Genomic DNA, 14,991 nt, shown 5'->3' with positions numbered 1-14,991 from the left:
AACCCCTAAAGTTTTATTTTAAGATTTGTAAAATAATATGTAATGTTGCTATGAAGTCTAGCTAGCTGCCCCAAAGGTTTCCTTGCACAAACACTACACTTGGTGAGGTTCACAATAGACCTTGTTGAAGTGAAGTATCACAGCTTTGGTGTTTGCTATTTGAACATCACATTGACAGGACTGTCATACATTTTTAATAGCTAACCATAGACACAGTATGCTTTCAGTTGGGATCAACAGGCAATCAAAGCTTCAGAGCTCCTGCTACAAAGTTTCAGAAGCTTTCCAATCACACAGCTCTTTTGGATCATGTTTGTTAATTCAGCATTTTCAAACTCACCTTTCTTAGTCACCTGCAGTGAAATTCTGCCTCCTTTGGTGTCGATTGCAGCTTTTCCATTTCACTGTACAGGATGAAGATTTCATCTATAGTCTGTATTTAGTTGGTGGTCTGTTTCTTTAAACATGTCAAACACACACAGTTCCTACTGAAGTCAAGAGATGCAATACATGCTCAGCATTCCTGGCACCTAGATTGAATTTTGGATCTCATTTTCAGCAGATGTTCCACAGAGGTAGAGTTCTTCATCTGCCCAGAATTAGCAAGAAGGGCTGCATTCAAATGCTGACCTTTGCATATTTTAATCAACTGCTGAAAACTCAACCAATGCTCATGCAGGGTTGGGTTTCTTCCCCTTCAACTACTCAATCTGCTATTATTCTGGAACAGGTTGCCCAGGGAGGTGGTAGAAGCCCCTTCTCTGGAAGTTTTTAAGGCCAGGCTGGATGGGCAACCTGATCTGGTGTGAGGTGTCCCTGCCCATGGCAGGGAGGTTGGAACTGGATGGTCCTTGAGGTCCCTTCCAACCCTGACAATTCTGTGATTCTATTTTTGTGTAGCACCTCCTGTCCCTTTCTTTGAAGCATTCTAACTTGGCACTGATGCCTTCAGCTCAGGTTAGCAGCACATAACCAAGTATATTGCTGCTGCTACAGAGATCACTCCAGCATGTTCTGTCTTGAATGTCACACCTGAGAATCTCCTTGGAATTCTTGTAATGACCAACTGTCATTTTGTGTGCAGCAACTGAGTATTAACCTACACAGAAGTCTTCCTGTTCTGTAAAACTCAGTACATAAATAGAATTACAGAATCACCTGGGTTGGAAGCAACCTCTAATGGTCATCTAGTCCAACCCCTCTGCAGTGGGCAGGGACATCCTCAACTGGATCAGGTTGCCCAGAGCCCTGTCCAGCCTCACCTTGAATATCTCCAGGGATGGGGCACCAACCATCTCCCTGGGCAACCTGTTCCAATGTTCCACCACTCTCATGGTAAAAAACTTGTTCCTCATATCCAATCTATGTCTCAATTTCAAACCATTGCACCTCACCCTATCCCTGCAGGCCTTTGCAAATAGTCCCTCTGCAGCCTTCTTGTAGCCCCCTTCAGGTACTGGAAGGTTGCTATTAGGTCTCCCTGGAGCCTTCTCCAAACCACTGCCCCTCATCCTGTCACTGCAAGCCTTCATAAACAGTCTCTCTCCAGCCTTCTTGCAGGCCTCCTCAGGTACTGAAACAAAAGCATCTGCTGTGTTTGTCACCCTTTGCAGTGTAAATGTTCCCTTCACGATCAGCAAAGCTGCTGCCAGCCAGTTGTTTGGGGAAGTTGAGGAATAGGGACAAACCTTGTGTAATTCTTTATTTGATATGGGGAAAAAGGTTCAGAAATATGGGATCAAAGGATAAAAAGCTATCCAAATGAAGACTGAGCCACAGGGAGCTCTGTCTTCTCTTTCATGCTGGACAGTAGCTGTCAGTTATGTTTAGAATAATGCTTCCATTCCAGTTTTCATACCAAAGCTATATTATAGCAAACATAAGAGTTACTTTTATGAATTCTACAGATCTGATTCACTTCAATCTGTGCTTTTAAAAAATATTGATTTTTTTTGTCAATTAGTTGCTTAAATACATTTGAAATTATAACAACAGAAGCCAGCCTGAAGTACAATTTAAAAAAAAAATGTCTGCTTTCAATGCATTTTTGCTACACAAACCCACAAGATCAAATGCTAACACTGTAAGCATATTTTTGGCACACAGATAACAATGAATCACATAATGCATACCCAGCTGCTTATTGGTAAACTATGCTTCTGAATGCTCTGAGCAAGGGCTGCTATTCCAAAGAGCAGATAGATTCAGCTCCAGCAGCTGCAGCAGTTGCTGCCCAAGATGTTTGCCAGAGGTTACCATCCCTCTGCTGTTCCTCAGCTGCCATAGCTCTCAGCTGACCAGACTAATTGGCAGACCAACTCACCAACTCCTACACCAGTGCACCTTCTGAGGAGACAAGAGGTGCCCGTCAGAATCATAGCACTGTTTGGCTTGGAAGAGACCTTTAAGATCATTGAATCCAACTGTTAACCCAGCGCTAAACCACATCACTAAGCACCACATCTCTGCATCCTTTAAATACCTCCTGGGATGGTGACTCCACCACTTCCCTGGACAGCCTGTTCCAGTGCTTGATAACCGTTTTGGTGAAGAAATTTTTCCTAATATCCAACCTAAACTTTCCCTGGCACAATGTGAGGATGTTTCCTCTCATCCCATCATTTGTTACGTGGGAAAAGAGACCAACCCCCAATTTGTTACAACCTCCTTTCAGGTAGTTGAGTGAGAAGGGCTCACCTGAGCCTCCTTTCCTCTGGACTGAACAACCCCAGTTCCCTCAGCCACTCCTTGTAAGATTTGAGCTCCCAACCTTTCATCACCCAAGCGAATCTCCAACCTCTGGCAGGGAAGCAGGGCAGGCAACCGGCATAAGGAGTTAAAACCTCTGGCAGCCAAGGCTAGATCTATCTAGAACTGCAAATCAGAGCCCTAAGATAAAGGTCAGTCATCTTGAATATGCCTGCCACGGATTAGAGCAAGCCTACACTCTATGGCTTGCAGTGGCCTGAAAGGAAGAAGAAAACCTTTACTTTTAAAAGTGCAGCAAAAATGTCTATGTAGAAAGGGTTGTGAGTTTTTAAGGCCATGAGTTCTGGATTACTGAAACATGCCGACCGAGCCGGGTGGTGACTCTCATCATGCAGCAAAGTCTTTCCTCTGAGAAACTTCACACTCATACTCTTTTAGGGTTAATTTCTCTCTGGCCACTCCTCATTTTAATGGCTTTTTTGGGGCCACTGACCAGCGGGTTGGTGTTCTTGGTTGTTCTTGGGGCTCCACTCCGCCCGCTGTGTCCTGCGTTCTGGTTCTTACTGCGTGCTACCCGCAGCTTTTGTTCTTGCAGTCTCTGTTCCCACCTCTGTGGACATGCAGAAGACAAAGAGGCTGAGTTAGGGAAGGACAGAACCATAAATAATTACATCTCAATCAAAACAAGTCTGAACCATTGGTACTAGTGCTGCACTTAATGGTTTTGTACTCCTGCTTGCAGGACCATTGATCCCAGCAGTCGTGGCTCTCTGCAGGGGGAACCTGCCACATGCTCTTGAATTAGGGATTTTCCACAATGCCAGATGAAAATGACAACAACAACACATCTCATCTCCATGCTGCAGGTGAATGCACATCTCATGCCTTTCCAGAGACCCAGGAGAGCTAATACCATGCTATCAAAAAGAGAGGTTCTGTACACTGAACTCCTCTGCAGCCCCCTCTTTGCTGCCTTACTGAACATTTGACTTACCCTCAGAAAAGCCTGCAGAAAGCAAAGGATGTATTTCAAAAGGCAGCTACAAGGGAAGGTGGTGTTTACTTTCTGCTTTTCCCTAGGCATGGAAGAGCTTCTGTTACAGGCAGCCAGCAAGAAAGGACCCCCGAAATGACAGTGCTCACAGCCACACTGGGATGGCTGTCAGTAATGCACCTCCAGCTTCACTCAGCAGCAACCCTCAGAAAGCTTGAAATGCAACAAGACCCACCAAAGAGAACAGCTGTCAGATTTCCAAACCCACAGGCCCAATGGTTAGAAAATAAGCTTTGACAGTTGTAGTATGTGGCTAGTCAATCCAAAACATGGAGAGACCCATGACACCAGCAGAGGCCGCAGTCTTTCACCTCCAGGAACAGAAATATTTATTCTAAGGAAAGCAAGATAGACTGAAGAACCTCACCTGACTGAAGGATCTCACCTCTCCCCTCTATAATGACTTTTCTTTTCTGAAAGTCCCAAAGGCAGGTACTTTGCCCAGTGACCAGAGCAAGAGAAGTGTTCTCCAGATTTCCTGCTTACTATGTCTGCACTGATCCTCTTGCTACTGAGACTCTTGGTCCTGGCTAGAGAAGAGCTCAGCCATGCTGTGGTTAACAGCTGTCTTCTGTGGTCCACAGACAGCTCAAAACAGGTTTTAAGTGGTAACTCAAGAAGAAAGCTGGATGCAAGTCTAGAGAGATGAAGGATGGGCATTAAAACGAAGGCACTCTGCTGCCTGTCTCCATACGGGCCATCTTGGTGCAGTCAGGGTCATGACAGGCATCCTTACAAACCAAAAACCATCAGAGGGCATTTAGATGTGTCCCACCCAGAGATGTACAAGCAAGGACTTAATTCATTAAACTATTAATATCAGAGGGAATGACACATGCTGGAGTAAGTATTTTGTCTGGCAGTCATGCAGCCATGACAATTTGGAAATGAACCTCCAGACAGGTTTCACAACACAGTTAGAAATGACAGAGCAGTGTGAATAGGGCACTAAAACACACTGAGAGCCAGAACAGCTCTTTAATTGACAGCTAAGGGATTCTGAGAGCCTGAGGCAGATGTCAGTATCCTCCTAAATCCCACATGGCTATCAACTCAAATTGCAATGTATTTAATTTTTAAATATTTAAAGCATTTTTCTTGTTCACACACAGCTTTCACATGATTCTATGACTGAGGAGAAATTAGAATGATAAAGGCAACAACTACATTTTCCTGCATGAAGCTGGTCTGTAATCTATGGATATACACCTCTTTTTTGCCTCAGCTTTATCAACTGCCTATCAGTTCACAATTAAAATAAATACACCTCCATGTCCTTAATGCTCTGAAATCTTGCCTGAATTCCAGAAATAACTTTCTCCCTTCTCTAACTGTGTGAGGGAGACTGCATTGCTTCACCTCTCCTTTCCACTATAAAGAGGAGTTTACAAGCAGTAAGCTTTTCCTTCCCATGTTCCCTGACACCACTGAGGGGATGCCCAATACTTGGAGTGGGTGTTTAGTAGGAAGCAGCTGGTGGAGTCTCTGTCTGCAGAATGCAAAATTCAATGCAGCAAAGCCAAGCTAGCCAAGACAGTAGAATTTCACTTCCTTTCTTACGAGACGTGGACAGACAGTCACTTGCCTTAGCAGTGATAGGAAACAAATTCCTAGTCATTGCTGCAATAAGCCAGAATTCACACAAGGATCACCCAACCACCACGCTGTTTAGGGACAGTTTGCAGGTAAAACAGAAATAAAATAGCAATAAAAATTTAGAGACCCTGCAATGCACAACTAAGATTTTCAAATTCCCACTTACACTTCTATGTAATTATGAGCTATGAAAACGTTGAACTGAAAAGAATACCCAGAGGTGTTATGGATACCTGAAAGTCAAAGCAAGTTATTTAGTGCTGCAACAGGACAAAGGTGTTTAACCTTCTGTGAAGACTATCAGCATTCTTCTCTTTGGTTGTCTTTACCTTAAATCTTTTGTTCAGCTGATCTTTCCATTTTTCAACTAGGCATCCATCAAGAAGCATCAACCTGGAAATTAAGAAATAAACACAAGTTATAGATATTTCTGCTTTTGATTCCTGAGATGCCATTTCAGAGGACTCAGCACAGACTGAGTTGAAATGCACCAGCAGGAACTTGGTGCTGACAGTTTCTGTGTGGGGGACAATAGGTAGAAAAAAATCTTTTTCCCCACCCCTAAATGCTTTCTAAAGGATTTCTCCATCCTTTTAAGGACACTTCTGAAATTCTGTTCTAAACTTTGTAAAAATAGAATCACAGAATGTTAGAGGTTGGAAGGGACCTCCAGAGATCATCGAGTCCAACACCCCTGCTGGGGCAGGCCACACAGGAATGCATCCAGGCAGGTTCTGAAAGATTTCAGAGAAGGAGACTCTACAACCTCTCTGGGCAGCCTGTTCCAGTGCTCCATCACCCTCACCATACAGAAGTGTCTCCTTGTGTTGAGGTGGAACCTCCTGTGTTCTAGCCTGTATCCATTGGTCCTTGTCCTATCACTGGGCACCACCAAACAGAGCCTGGCACCTTCATCCTGACACCTACCCCTCAGATATTGATAGACATTGATCAGATTTCCTCTCAGCCTTCTCTTCTCCAGACTGAACAGCCTCAGGTCTCTCAGTCTCTCTTCACAGGAGAAATGTTCAAGTCCCCCATGCATCCTCATAGTTCTCTGTTGGACTCTCTCCAGTACATTTCTGTCTCTCCTGAACTGGGGAGCCCAAAACTGGACACAGTATTCCAGGTGTGGAATTCACCAGGGGAGAGTGGAGGGTTATGAGAACCTCTCTAGACTTGCTGGCCACACTTTTCTTAATGCACCACAGGTGCATTAAGAAACAAAAACAGTTTTCAAGAGAAATTAAAAGTTACAGCCAAATCTGCAGTGCATGACCAGTACTGAGGGAACACACAGAGCACTTTGTCCTCTGCAGCTTTTCTGCAAGGGAAGACTCTCCTGCCTTGGTCACTGGTAGGAGAAAGGGATGGGTTAAGTAACACCCCATGAAACTCTTTTGAAGTCTATGCACACAGATTTTTACTTTTCTCCACTATATATTTATGTGTGTGTGCCAAAAAGCAAAATACATTGAAACTAATGTATTTTATTCTGAATTTAATCAAGCTGCTCCACATGCAGCAGTTAATCCAGCTCAGCTGACTGGTGCTCACACATTATCTGACCATGCACAATCATCTCCATTTCTAACCATAAACCCACAAGGATGCCATTAGGTATTTCCTACATCTAGCCACTTAATGAGTGCTCTAAAGTGAATTTGGGCACTGGTATTTGCCTACCAGTGAAACCTGCCTAGCCCCTGTATAAAAATACTGAGTATAGGTGCTATGAAATTAACAAAACAAAAATAGAACTATTAAATATACATGCCTCAAACAGCTTCTAAAATATTCTAAAGCTGTCTGATGTCACACCTCACCTTCTAAGTCCCTACCTAGAAACAACTATTTTACAGCACAGGGATGCTGGAATTTCTGTATCTCCTCTACTGCTAAATATTGAACTAGTTTAACTTATTTAAGTAGTTTTAACTTTTCTCTTTTCATTCCTTTTTTTTTTCCATTTTTTCCCCTATTGGAGGACCTGGGCCTCAATATGCTTTAATTCCAAAAGGCTTTACTTAGACATCAGTGTTGACTGGAGACATCAAACTATCATTATAAATGCAAACAGTTTCATGCAGGACTTTGCTGGTGGGTGAGGTTCACACAGAACAGCAGGGCCTGGCCTTCAGTTTCCATGAGCAGTGTTGCTGCTCACACCAGTTCAAAAAGAGTACAAACGGCTGCCACTCACACCCATTAGCCACAGAGCATCCACTTTGCCCAAACATAAAAGGACTGCAGTGAGTGCAAGGTTAGCATGACACACAGCTCTTTTTTCTTTCCAAGGAGAGATTAGAGAATGAACATAAAGGACTGAAGCTAAGGTTGTTGTGATGAGTGGAACCACAACACACTGCACATCTGATGATGCTTCTGTTCAGGTCAAAGAATCCAAGAAGGATGGAGAGGGACTGTTTACAAAGGCCTGTAGTGATAGGATGAGGAGCATTGGCTTCAAACTAGAGAAGAGGAGATTTAGATTGGATATCAGGAACAAGTTCTTTACCATGAGGGTGGTAGAACACTGGAACAGGTTGCCCAGGCAGGTGGTTGGAGCCCCATCCCTGGAGATATTCAAGGTGAGGCTGGACAGAGCTCTGGGCAACCTGATCTAGTTGAGGATGTCCCTTCTGACTGCAGAGGATGACCTTTGGAGGCCCCTTCCAGCCTAGCCTATTCTATGATTCCATGACTGAGTGAGACCCTAACCCTATAGGTAGGCATTGGGTGTTTTGCCATGGACTTCAGCAAAGACACAGCTTCCACTCATTCTGTTTCTGGCATTTTACAAAGCTGCTGTAACCCAAAACCTTCTGTTTGCATGCCACTGAGTTCAACAGGAAGCACATATAATAGTTCATGTTTCTTTTTCAAATCTGTTTTAGTACACTATGTAAAATTAAAAACCTCAGTGGCCTCTAAAAACCATCACAAAATAGTTAGTGAATGGTGTGTTTTTCCATAGGAATGGAGAAGCAGATCACAGCCTTTCACTTTTGAAACCTCCTCTTCCTGACAGCCTCACAAGGGTCCTTTCCACCACAGCTCTGCAGCTCAGAGCTCCTCCTCCAGAATCGGTCATGATCCTTCTGCAGAACTGAGAACATGGATCCCTAAAACAACTCACACAAGTAGAGGGCTCTAAATAACCTTTGTGAAATACTTCCAGACCTGGAGGGGCAAGGTGCTGTGCAATAATAAAATACTGTTAGCTCACACAATCCTGTGCCTGTGAGCTCACCAAAAAAAAAAAAAAAAGGGAGGGTCATAAAGTATCAGATGGCAGCTTTTAGAAACACTGTAAAATGCTTTTAAAAGATCAACATAAAACTAACATAAACTCGTTGGAATTGTGGAGGTGGCCAATCAAGTGCTGCACAGAGATGTCCTGTGGGCCTTACAGTTGTGCATGATCAATTAACAGCCACATCATGCTATACAAAACCAGCCTGCATGTTCTACAAGCAGCCTGAGCTCTAACCCACAGCACACATGGACCTACCACACCACAACCTGTCCTGGTGGGGCCTGCTGCTACTGGTATACACTGGTAATGGGAGGTCACTTTCTGCTTAAAGGACCCAGAGAGAAAAGGGAGCTGTGATTCATCTCTCTCCCCTCCAGACCAGCATGTGGGATTGCCTTCCATGCCTGGAGCTAGGCTGACTGCCAGATGAATGATGTGGTAAAGTTGGTGTTGTTTTGTCTTTCAATCATACAGCAGCACTGGCAAGCTGCTCTGAGAGTATTTACATCTGGAGCTCCAACGGCTGCAGCCTTGGCTGCCCCAGTGCAGCTGTGGGATCAGAAACATCTCACTGATGGCACTGGTCTGAGGTATGGACAGGCTGGCAGAGAAGGGCTGGCTCTGCCTCCAGCAGTTCTGCGGACAGGAGATGGGTATCATCTTCTGTCCCCTGCCCTGGGGTGGGTGAGGTTTGTGGTCCTGCCAACAAAGACCACCATCTGTAGCCACCATCAGGCTTGTAGCACATAAAGCAGAACATACCTATGGAAAGCAGTTCTGGAAAAACATTCCTGAATGGCTGGAGATGCCTGAGCTGCTGCATGATGCATTAAGCAATATGCTGATAGCACCAAATGCCCCCAGAGTTTATGCTCTGTGTGCCAGCAACACTGCACCACGGCACGGAGCCGAGACCAGAAAAAAAGTAGTTGTGCAGGTAGTTGAAACACGGAGGTATGCACTGAGTCACTTTCAGAACAACTACCAGCAGTGTAATGCCAAGTAAGCCTCACAAAACATGACCAGAAATAGAGCTTTGTTGGGCCTCCTCCCTGCCCGTAACACCTTTCAATACCACACAGCCAGGGCTCACCTCGAGCGCCATTCGTAGCACATGATGAGAACGTCCTGCTTGGGCTGGAGAGGTGGACACTGGCAGGAGGAATTTGTCAGAAGAGGCACTTGAGACAGAGGAATGGGTGTGGAAGACTTCAGTATGTCTTTGACTTCCACCACAGTCGTGACCTCGTTGCAGCTCCCTCTTTCTACACTTCTTACCTTGGCGTGAATGACTGCAGTGGGAAAGCAGAGGCATGAGAACAACAAAGAGCCTCAGCAACGTGAACACATCCCAACATGAAATGAAACTTCTCCAGCTGAAAGCTGCTGTCTTGGCTGCGAAGCTCCAACCACTTCTTCATGTGTGGGCACACACAGTGGCTTAGAATAACAGAGGCCTGATCCCGATTTGGTTTTCAATAGGACTGTTGACAACTGTGAAATTCAACCTCTTTGCCAGCTCAGGCCAAGCGATCTGGCCTGCAGTCACATACACAAAGAGCTCCTTTGGCTCTGACTGGAACAACCCCTCACATGAACCAGACCCACTTGATAGCCACATCTGCTATTTCCAATTAAGTAATACAGAATTTACTTTAGTGTGAGTTCGAACTTTCCAATATAGAATTATTTCCCTGTAGGCTGCATCCTTAAATAGAAGAAAGAAGATCATAGAATGTTAGGCTTGTTTTGTTTGGAAGAGACCATTAAGATCATCAGTTCTAACCACTGACCCAAGGGAAGGTTTGGGACAAGTAGTCAAACACTAAGAGGCTTAGGATTGTCATGATTTACTCAGTCTGTACTTTTCATCTTTTGCCTTGGTGAAACTGTGTGAGTTGCACTGAGGATGACCCCTGGCTAATTTTACACCTGTGAAGGTTGGCAAGACCTGCCCCTGCAGCATTTCATCCCTTCTCTCTTCGGAGAAGGATCAAAACAGAGGAAAGAAGCATCATTTTTACAAGAAGGACTTTGTCTCTAGGAAATGTCAAAATAGGAAGAGTCCTACTGTCACAAAATTCTTCAGTGAAAGAAGCATGAGAAGTGGAGGTACCACAGGATGATCAGCCTGCATCAACACTGCCTCTGGTCAAAAACCTTCACATGGACCTACAAATGTTTGGAATCACAGAATCACCAAATCACAGAATGTTAGGGGTTGGAAGGGACTTCAAAAAATCATCCAGTCCAACCCCCCTGCCAGAGCAGGACCACCTAGAGTAGATCACACTGGAACACATCCAGGTGGGTCTTGAATAGCTCCTGAGGAGATTCCATAACCCCCCTGGGCAGCCTGTTCCAGTCCTCCAGCAATTTTTATGCAGCCTGAATTTTATGTGCTAGCTTTATCAGGACATGTGTAGCAGCTCCAAAACACATGAGACACTTCAGTTTTGGAGACCCACAATCCATTTTCAAGTCTGACTGACATCAAGTTTTGAAATCCAGCCAAATCAGTTAGATTCTGGATGGATTTCAGGAAAAAAAATGGATTTTATTTGTAGCTTTTTCTGCCTTGTCTTGTCTCTCAATTAATTTTGCATATAAACATATCTATTAATTTCAGAGGAGACTCAATAGAAACTAACCACTCAAACAAAATTTTGATTTCACACACTCAGTGGAATTAAATTTTGGATCCCAACCTATGGTTTTAATTTGGGCAACACTCCCACTGAAATCAGAATTCATATGGCTAACATCTGTATTTCACTTTGAAAGAGTCATTTTATATCACTGCCTCCTCCTGTATTTCAGACAGCTGTGGAAGTTCATTGTCCCACCTGAACATATCACTGTGTTGCACTAAGATGGATTAAGGAAGTATAACAGCATAAATGCACCAAAATTCCATGACCAAAAAAAAAAAAAGTGTACAATTACCTAAGTTAAATGTCCAGGTTGATTATTCCAACCAACCCAGGGTCTGGGATTTTTTTCCCCTAAACTAACAAAGAAGCAAATAACTACAAATGTACTTTCATATAGTATCAGACAAACAGGAATTGCCTGGCTAGAACAACCCTGCTGCAGGAGAACTGAGCCCATCCTGTGAAGAAACAGCTGTCATGTGAGAAAAAGGCCATGGAGCACAGAAGCCCATCCCACCACACCTTCAACTCAGAGTTAATAGGGGCTTTCTATCGTCATTACAGACACTTCAGCTCATATTGATTTGATCTTAGTTAGAGTTCTTCCTGACAAGCACCAGAAAAACAAGGAGAGGGGAAGGGGAGCACATGACAGGAGGGCTGAGTACTTACTTGTATTGCAAGTATGTCATGCAACATATGATAAAACTATGGGCCAGCTCCTTGCTGGGTGGTGCAAAGTGTCACTGAATTAAATTAATTTCTGACAATTCTGCACCAGGTGAAACTCTGGCTAGCGAAAGAGCAGATGAACCTCTAAGTATTTTTTTTTCCTTGCCTCAGCTGCATTCACATTTCCAAGTTATACTGAGGTGATAAAACCCTGTTCATTCCACCTGCTCGATGAAAACAGGATCTAGTTCAAGCAGCACATGGTCACACAGCACTTACTGGAGTGACCTTTAGAGAAGAAAGCACTCTTTCTGCTCAGTGACCTCTTGAGCCCCCTGCACATTACCAACATTTCACTGCTTTCACCAGAAACACACCATCGTCTGTGCAATTACTGCTGCCAGCATGAGGTGCAGGGTTTGGAAGAGCATAACGAGGTGTCACTGGGCAAAAACCCACTTGGAAAGGCTGTCATGTCCTCACGCTCTGCTCGCTGCACCCACACGGAGCTGCCTATTTAGGGTGGGGAGTGGGCACTGAGAGGGATGGGACAGGCAAAAATGAAGCATTTTCTGCCATACACTTACTGTAGCTGTAGTTCTTGGCCAGGTAGGTCGACAGCGTAGGCTTTGTCTTTTTACACCTGCACCGCTCTTCAAAGGAAGAGAAGGGGAAATGGTTGAGGGGTGCCAGAGAGGGACTGGCTCCGGGGAGGGGGGAGTGGGGGGGCACCCGAGGCTCACCCTGGCCGCGGCCCTTGCAGTCGGGCTCCGAGGGTCTCTCATGTACCATCACACCCTGCGTGAAGTCCGTCCACTTCATATCTGCAAACGGGGAAGGAAAGCTGTCTAGGAGATGCTCCTGAGGCAGGGGCATGGGGGTCCCGCAGCTCCCTAAACCCAGGGCACCCCGCGGCGGGCAGGGGAGGGTCCTCCCTACCGCCCCAGGGAGCCACCCCTGGGGCCCTCACCCTCCGGCAGGTCGGTGACGATGGCCTCGGGGGAGATGCAGACACCGCGGTCATAGACGGGAAGGTCGTCGCAGGCGAGGCTCTCGGGCCAGCTGTGGTTGTAGCGGCGCATGATGGGCTCGCAGCCGTCGCGGGCGCGCTGGCAGACGGAGCGGCAGGGCTTGATGGGGTCGTACAGGAACTCCAGCGTGCAGATGGGAGCATACATGGCGCAGAGGAAGAAAGAGAGGACCGGGCTGCAGCCGGTGGCCACCAGCTCCTCGTACTGCTCAATAGCGAGGACGGCGTTTTCCTGGGTGCTGTGGTGGAGGTGGTTGGGCATGCGGGTGATGTTCCAGGGCATGGAGCGGCACATGGGGATGCGCACCGCTTCACACGGCGCGCCCTGCGCCCGTGGGCTCACCCGCAGCCACAGGGACACCGCCACCAAGGCGCGCAGCATCCTCCTCCTCCTCCTCTTCCTCCTCCTCCGCCGCCGCCGCCGCCGCCCCGCTGCCTCTCCCGGCACCCGGCTGCAGTGGAGTGGCGGGATCCGCCGCGCCGACAGCCATGGACATTGCCGGACCGCATTTATACCGGCGGCACGAGTGACGTGGGGCTGATGGCGCTCCCTTGGCAGCACCGCTCCGCCGGGGGGGTGTGCGTGTGTTTTGCTGTGCAGGCACGGTGACATCACCTCCACCCCGTCTAATCCCCCGGCGACATCACTGCGGCTCTCGTCCGTTTTCAGTTTTCATCTGTGTCATAAATTCCTTCAGGTGGAAGGAGCGCGGGGGGGAAGAAAAGCAAACCCAAACCACAGGGTCTGTCTTCTCGGGGAGAGAGGAAGAAGAGGAGGCGGGAGGGCGGCGGGAGGAAGGCTGGAGCCGCCACCGGAGCCCCCCTTTTGCGGGCTGAACTTGAGGCTACAGTTTCCCTAGAGACACGGAGCAGAAACTTTGCGGGCTTGGGGGAGCTCCAGCGGCTGTTACTGTCCCCCTCCCGCGAGGGGTTGCAGAGTTACTTCGGTGGAAAGACGTGAGGCGGACAAGTTGCTGTTTCCTCGGGACGGGGAACGTAAAGGGGGCCGGAGTGAGGCGGGAGCGAGGCTGCTCTGCGGGCAGGCAGCCCACGGTTTCTCTCTCCTCGCCTCTGTCCCATCACAGTCGCATCTGCAGATGGGTATGAGAAGGAATTTCAGGCTTTTCCCAAGGTGATTTTTATATTCATTTCATACAGCGAAGTTGCACGCCGAGGCGGGAGCAAGAGGCTCCCTCCCAATCAACCTCTGTTCCCCTGCGCACGGAAATGGCCTGTGGACCCTTCCTCCGCTGAGGGCAAGTGCCGCAGCCCTGCTGGGAGGACCCGCCGAAAAAAACCCGAGATAAACTCAATGCCAGGTTATGGCGGCGACCGGGGAAAGCCCCGGCGCGGCTCCCAGTGAGTAGCTCCCGGCCTGGCTAGGTACCGAGGGATCCCCTGGCAGAGCCGGCAAAGCTCAGGCCTGGGTGCTGCAGAGCAGGAGGACCTGTGGGGCACAGGCTTTCCCTTCCCCTTGGGGAAGCTCCTCCAGAGCCAGCAGGGAACAACAGCTGGGAACGACAGGGAACAGGGAACGACAGAGCAGTGGGAGCTGCAGGGCTGTTATGCGCCTGGGGACACTGTCCCTGGACAGCCACCGAAATCCCTCCCACGAGAGCAAACATTAGCGCAGTTTCGTCCAGCAGGTCCCTCCTGCTCGCCTGTACCCTCCCACCCAAAGCCCACAGAGTGGCCAGAACCACCCCAAGGCTCAGGCCTCGCAGGTGCCCTTCCGGCATCGCTCCTCGGGGACGAGGGCAAGCAAAACCCTGCCGGCCACCCTAGGTGCAATGGGACGGTGGGGCCTGAGGAAAACGAGGGTCCCCGACGCCCCTCTGCTCACTGCCTCCTGCTTGTTGGCAGCCGCGGGACAGAAACCTCCTCTCCCCCGCCGAGGTGATGCGGGTTTGGAGGCGGGCCGCCCCCGCCCCCCCGGAGCAGGCCTGCTTGTCCGCCTGCGCGCCGTGCGGGGCGGCCGTACGCGGTGCCCAGCCGAGCCAAGCCGAGCCGAGCCGTG

General features: G+C 47.7%; 1 protein-coding gene across 1 annotated transcript; it reads right to left on the bottom strand.

Moving 5' to 3' along the window:
• Positions 1-3,133: 3,133 nt before the first annotated feature.
• On the bottom strand, positions 3,134-13,356 carry SFRP4 (secreted frizzled related protein 4). Its single transcript, XM_054384946.1, has 6 exons — positions 12,915-13,356; positions 12,688-12,768; positions 12,532-12,597; positions 9,712-9,910; positions 5,689-5,752; positions 3,134-3,319 (listed from the first exon to the last, which is right to left on the bottom strand). Exons 1-6 carry the CDS (start codon positions 13,354-13,356, stop codon positions 3,134-3,136), a joined length of 1,038 nt encoding a protein of 345 aa, XP_054240921.1.
• Positions 13,357-14,991: the final 1,635 nt, after the last annotated feature.

Source organism: Indicator indicator, chromosome 11, assembly GCF_027791375.1.
Source record: "Indicator indicator isolate 239-I01 chromosome 11, UM_Iind_1.1, whole genome shotgun sequence".
NCBI classification, from domain to species: Eukaryota; Metazoa; Chordata; class Aves; order Piciformes; family Indicatoridae; genus Indicator; species Indicator indicator.
Note: the sequence above shows the minus strand (reverse complement) of the source record. Positions and strands in the feature narration are given on the sequence as shown.

Coding starts and splice junctions, on each gene's coding strand:
- SFRP4 (XM_054384946.1), bottom strand. CDS start 13,356: ATGCTGCGCGCCTTGGTGGCGGTGTCCCTGTGGCTGCGGGTGAGCCCA. Junction 12,769..12,914: donor CGTCACCGACCTGCCGGAGG/GTGAGGGCCCCA, acceptor CCCCGTTTGCAG/ATATGAAGTGGACGGACTTC. Junction 12,598..12,687: donor CTGCAAGGGCCGCGGCCAGG/GTGAGCCTCGGG, acceptor CTTCCTTTGAAG/AGCGGTGCAGGTGTAAAAAG.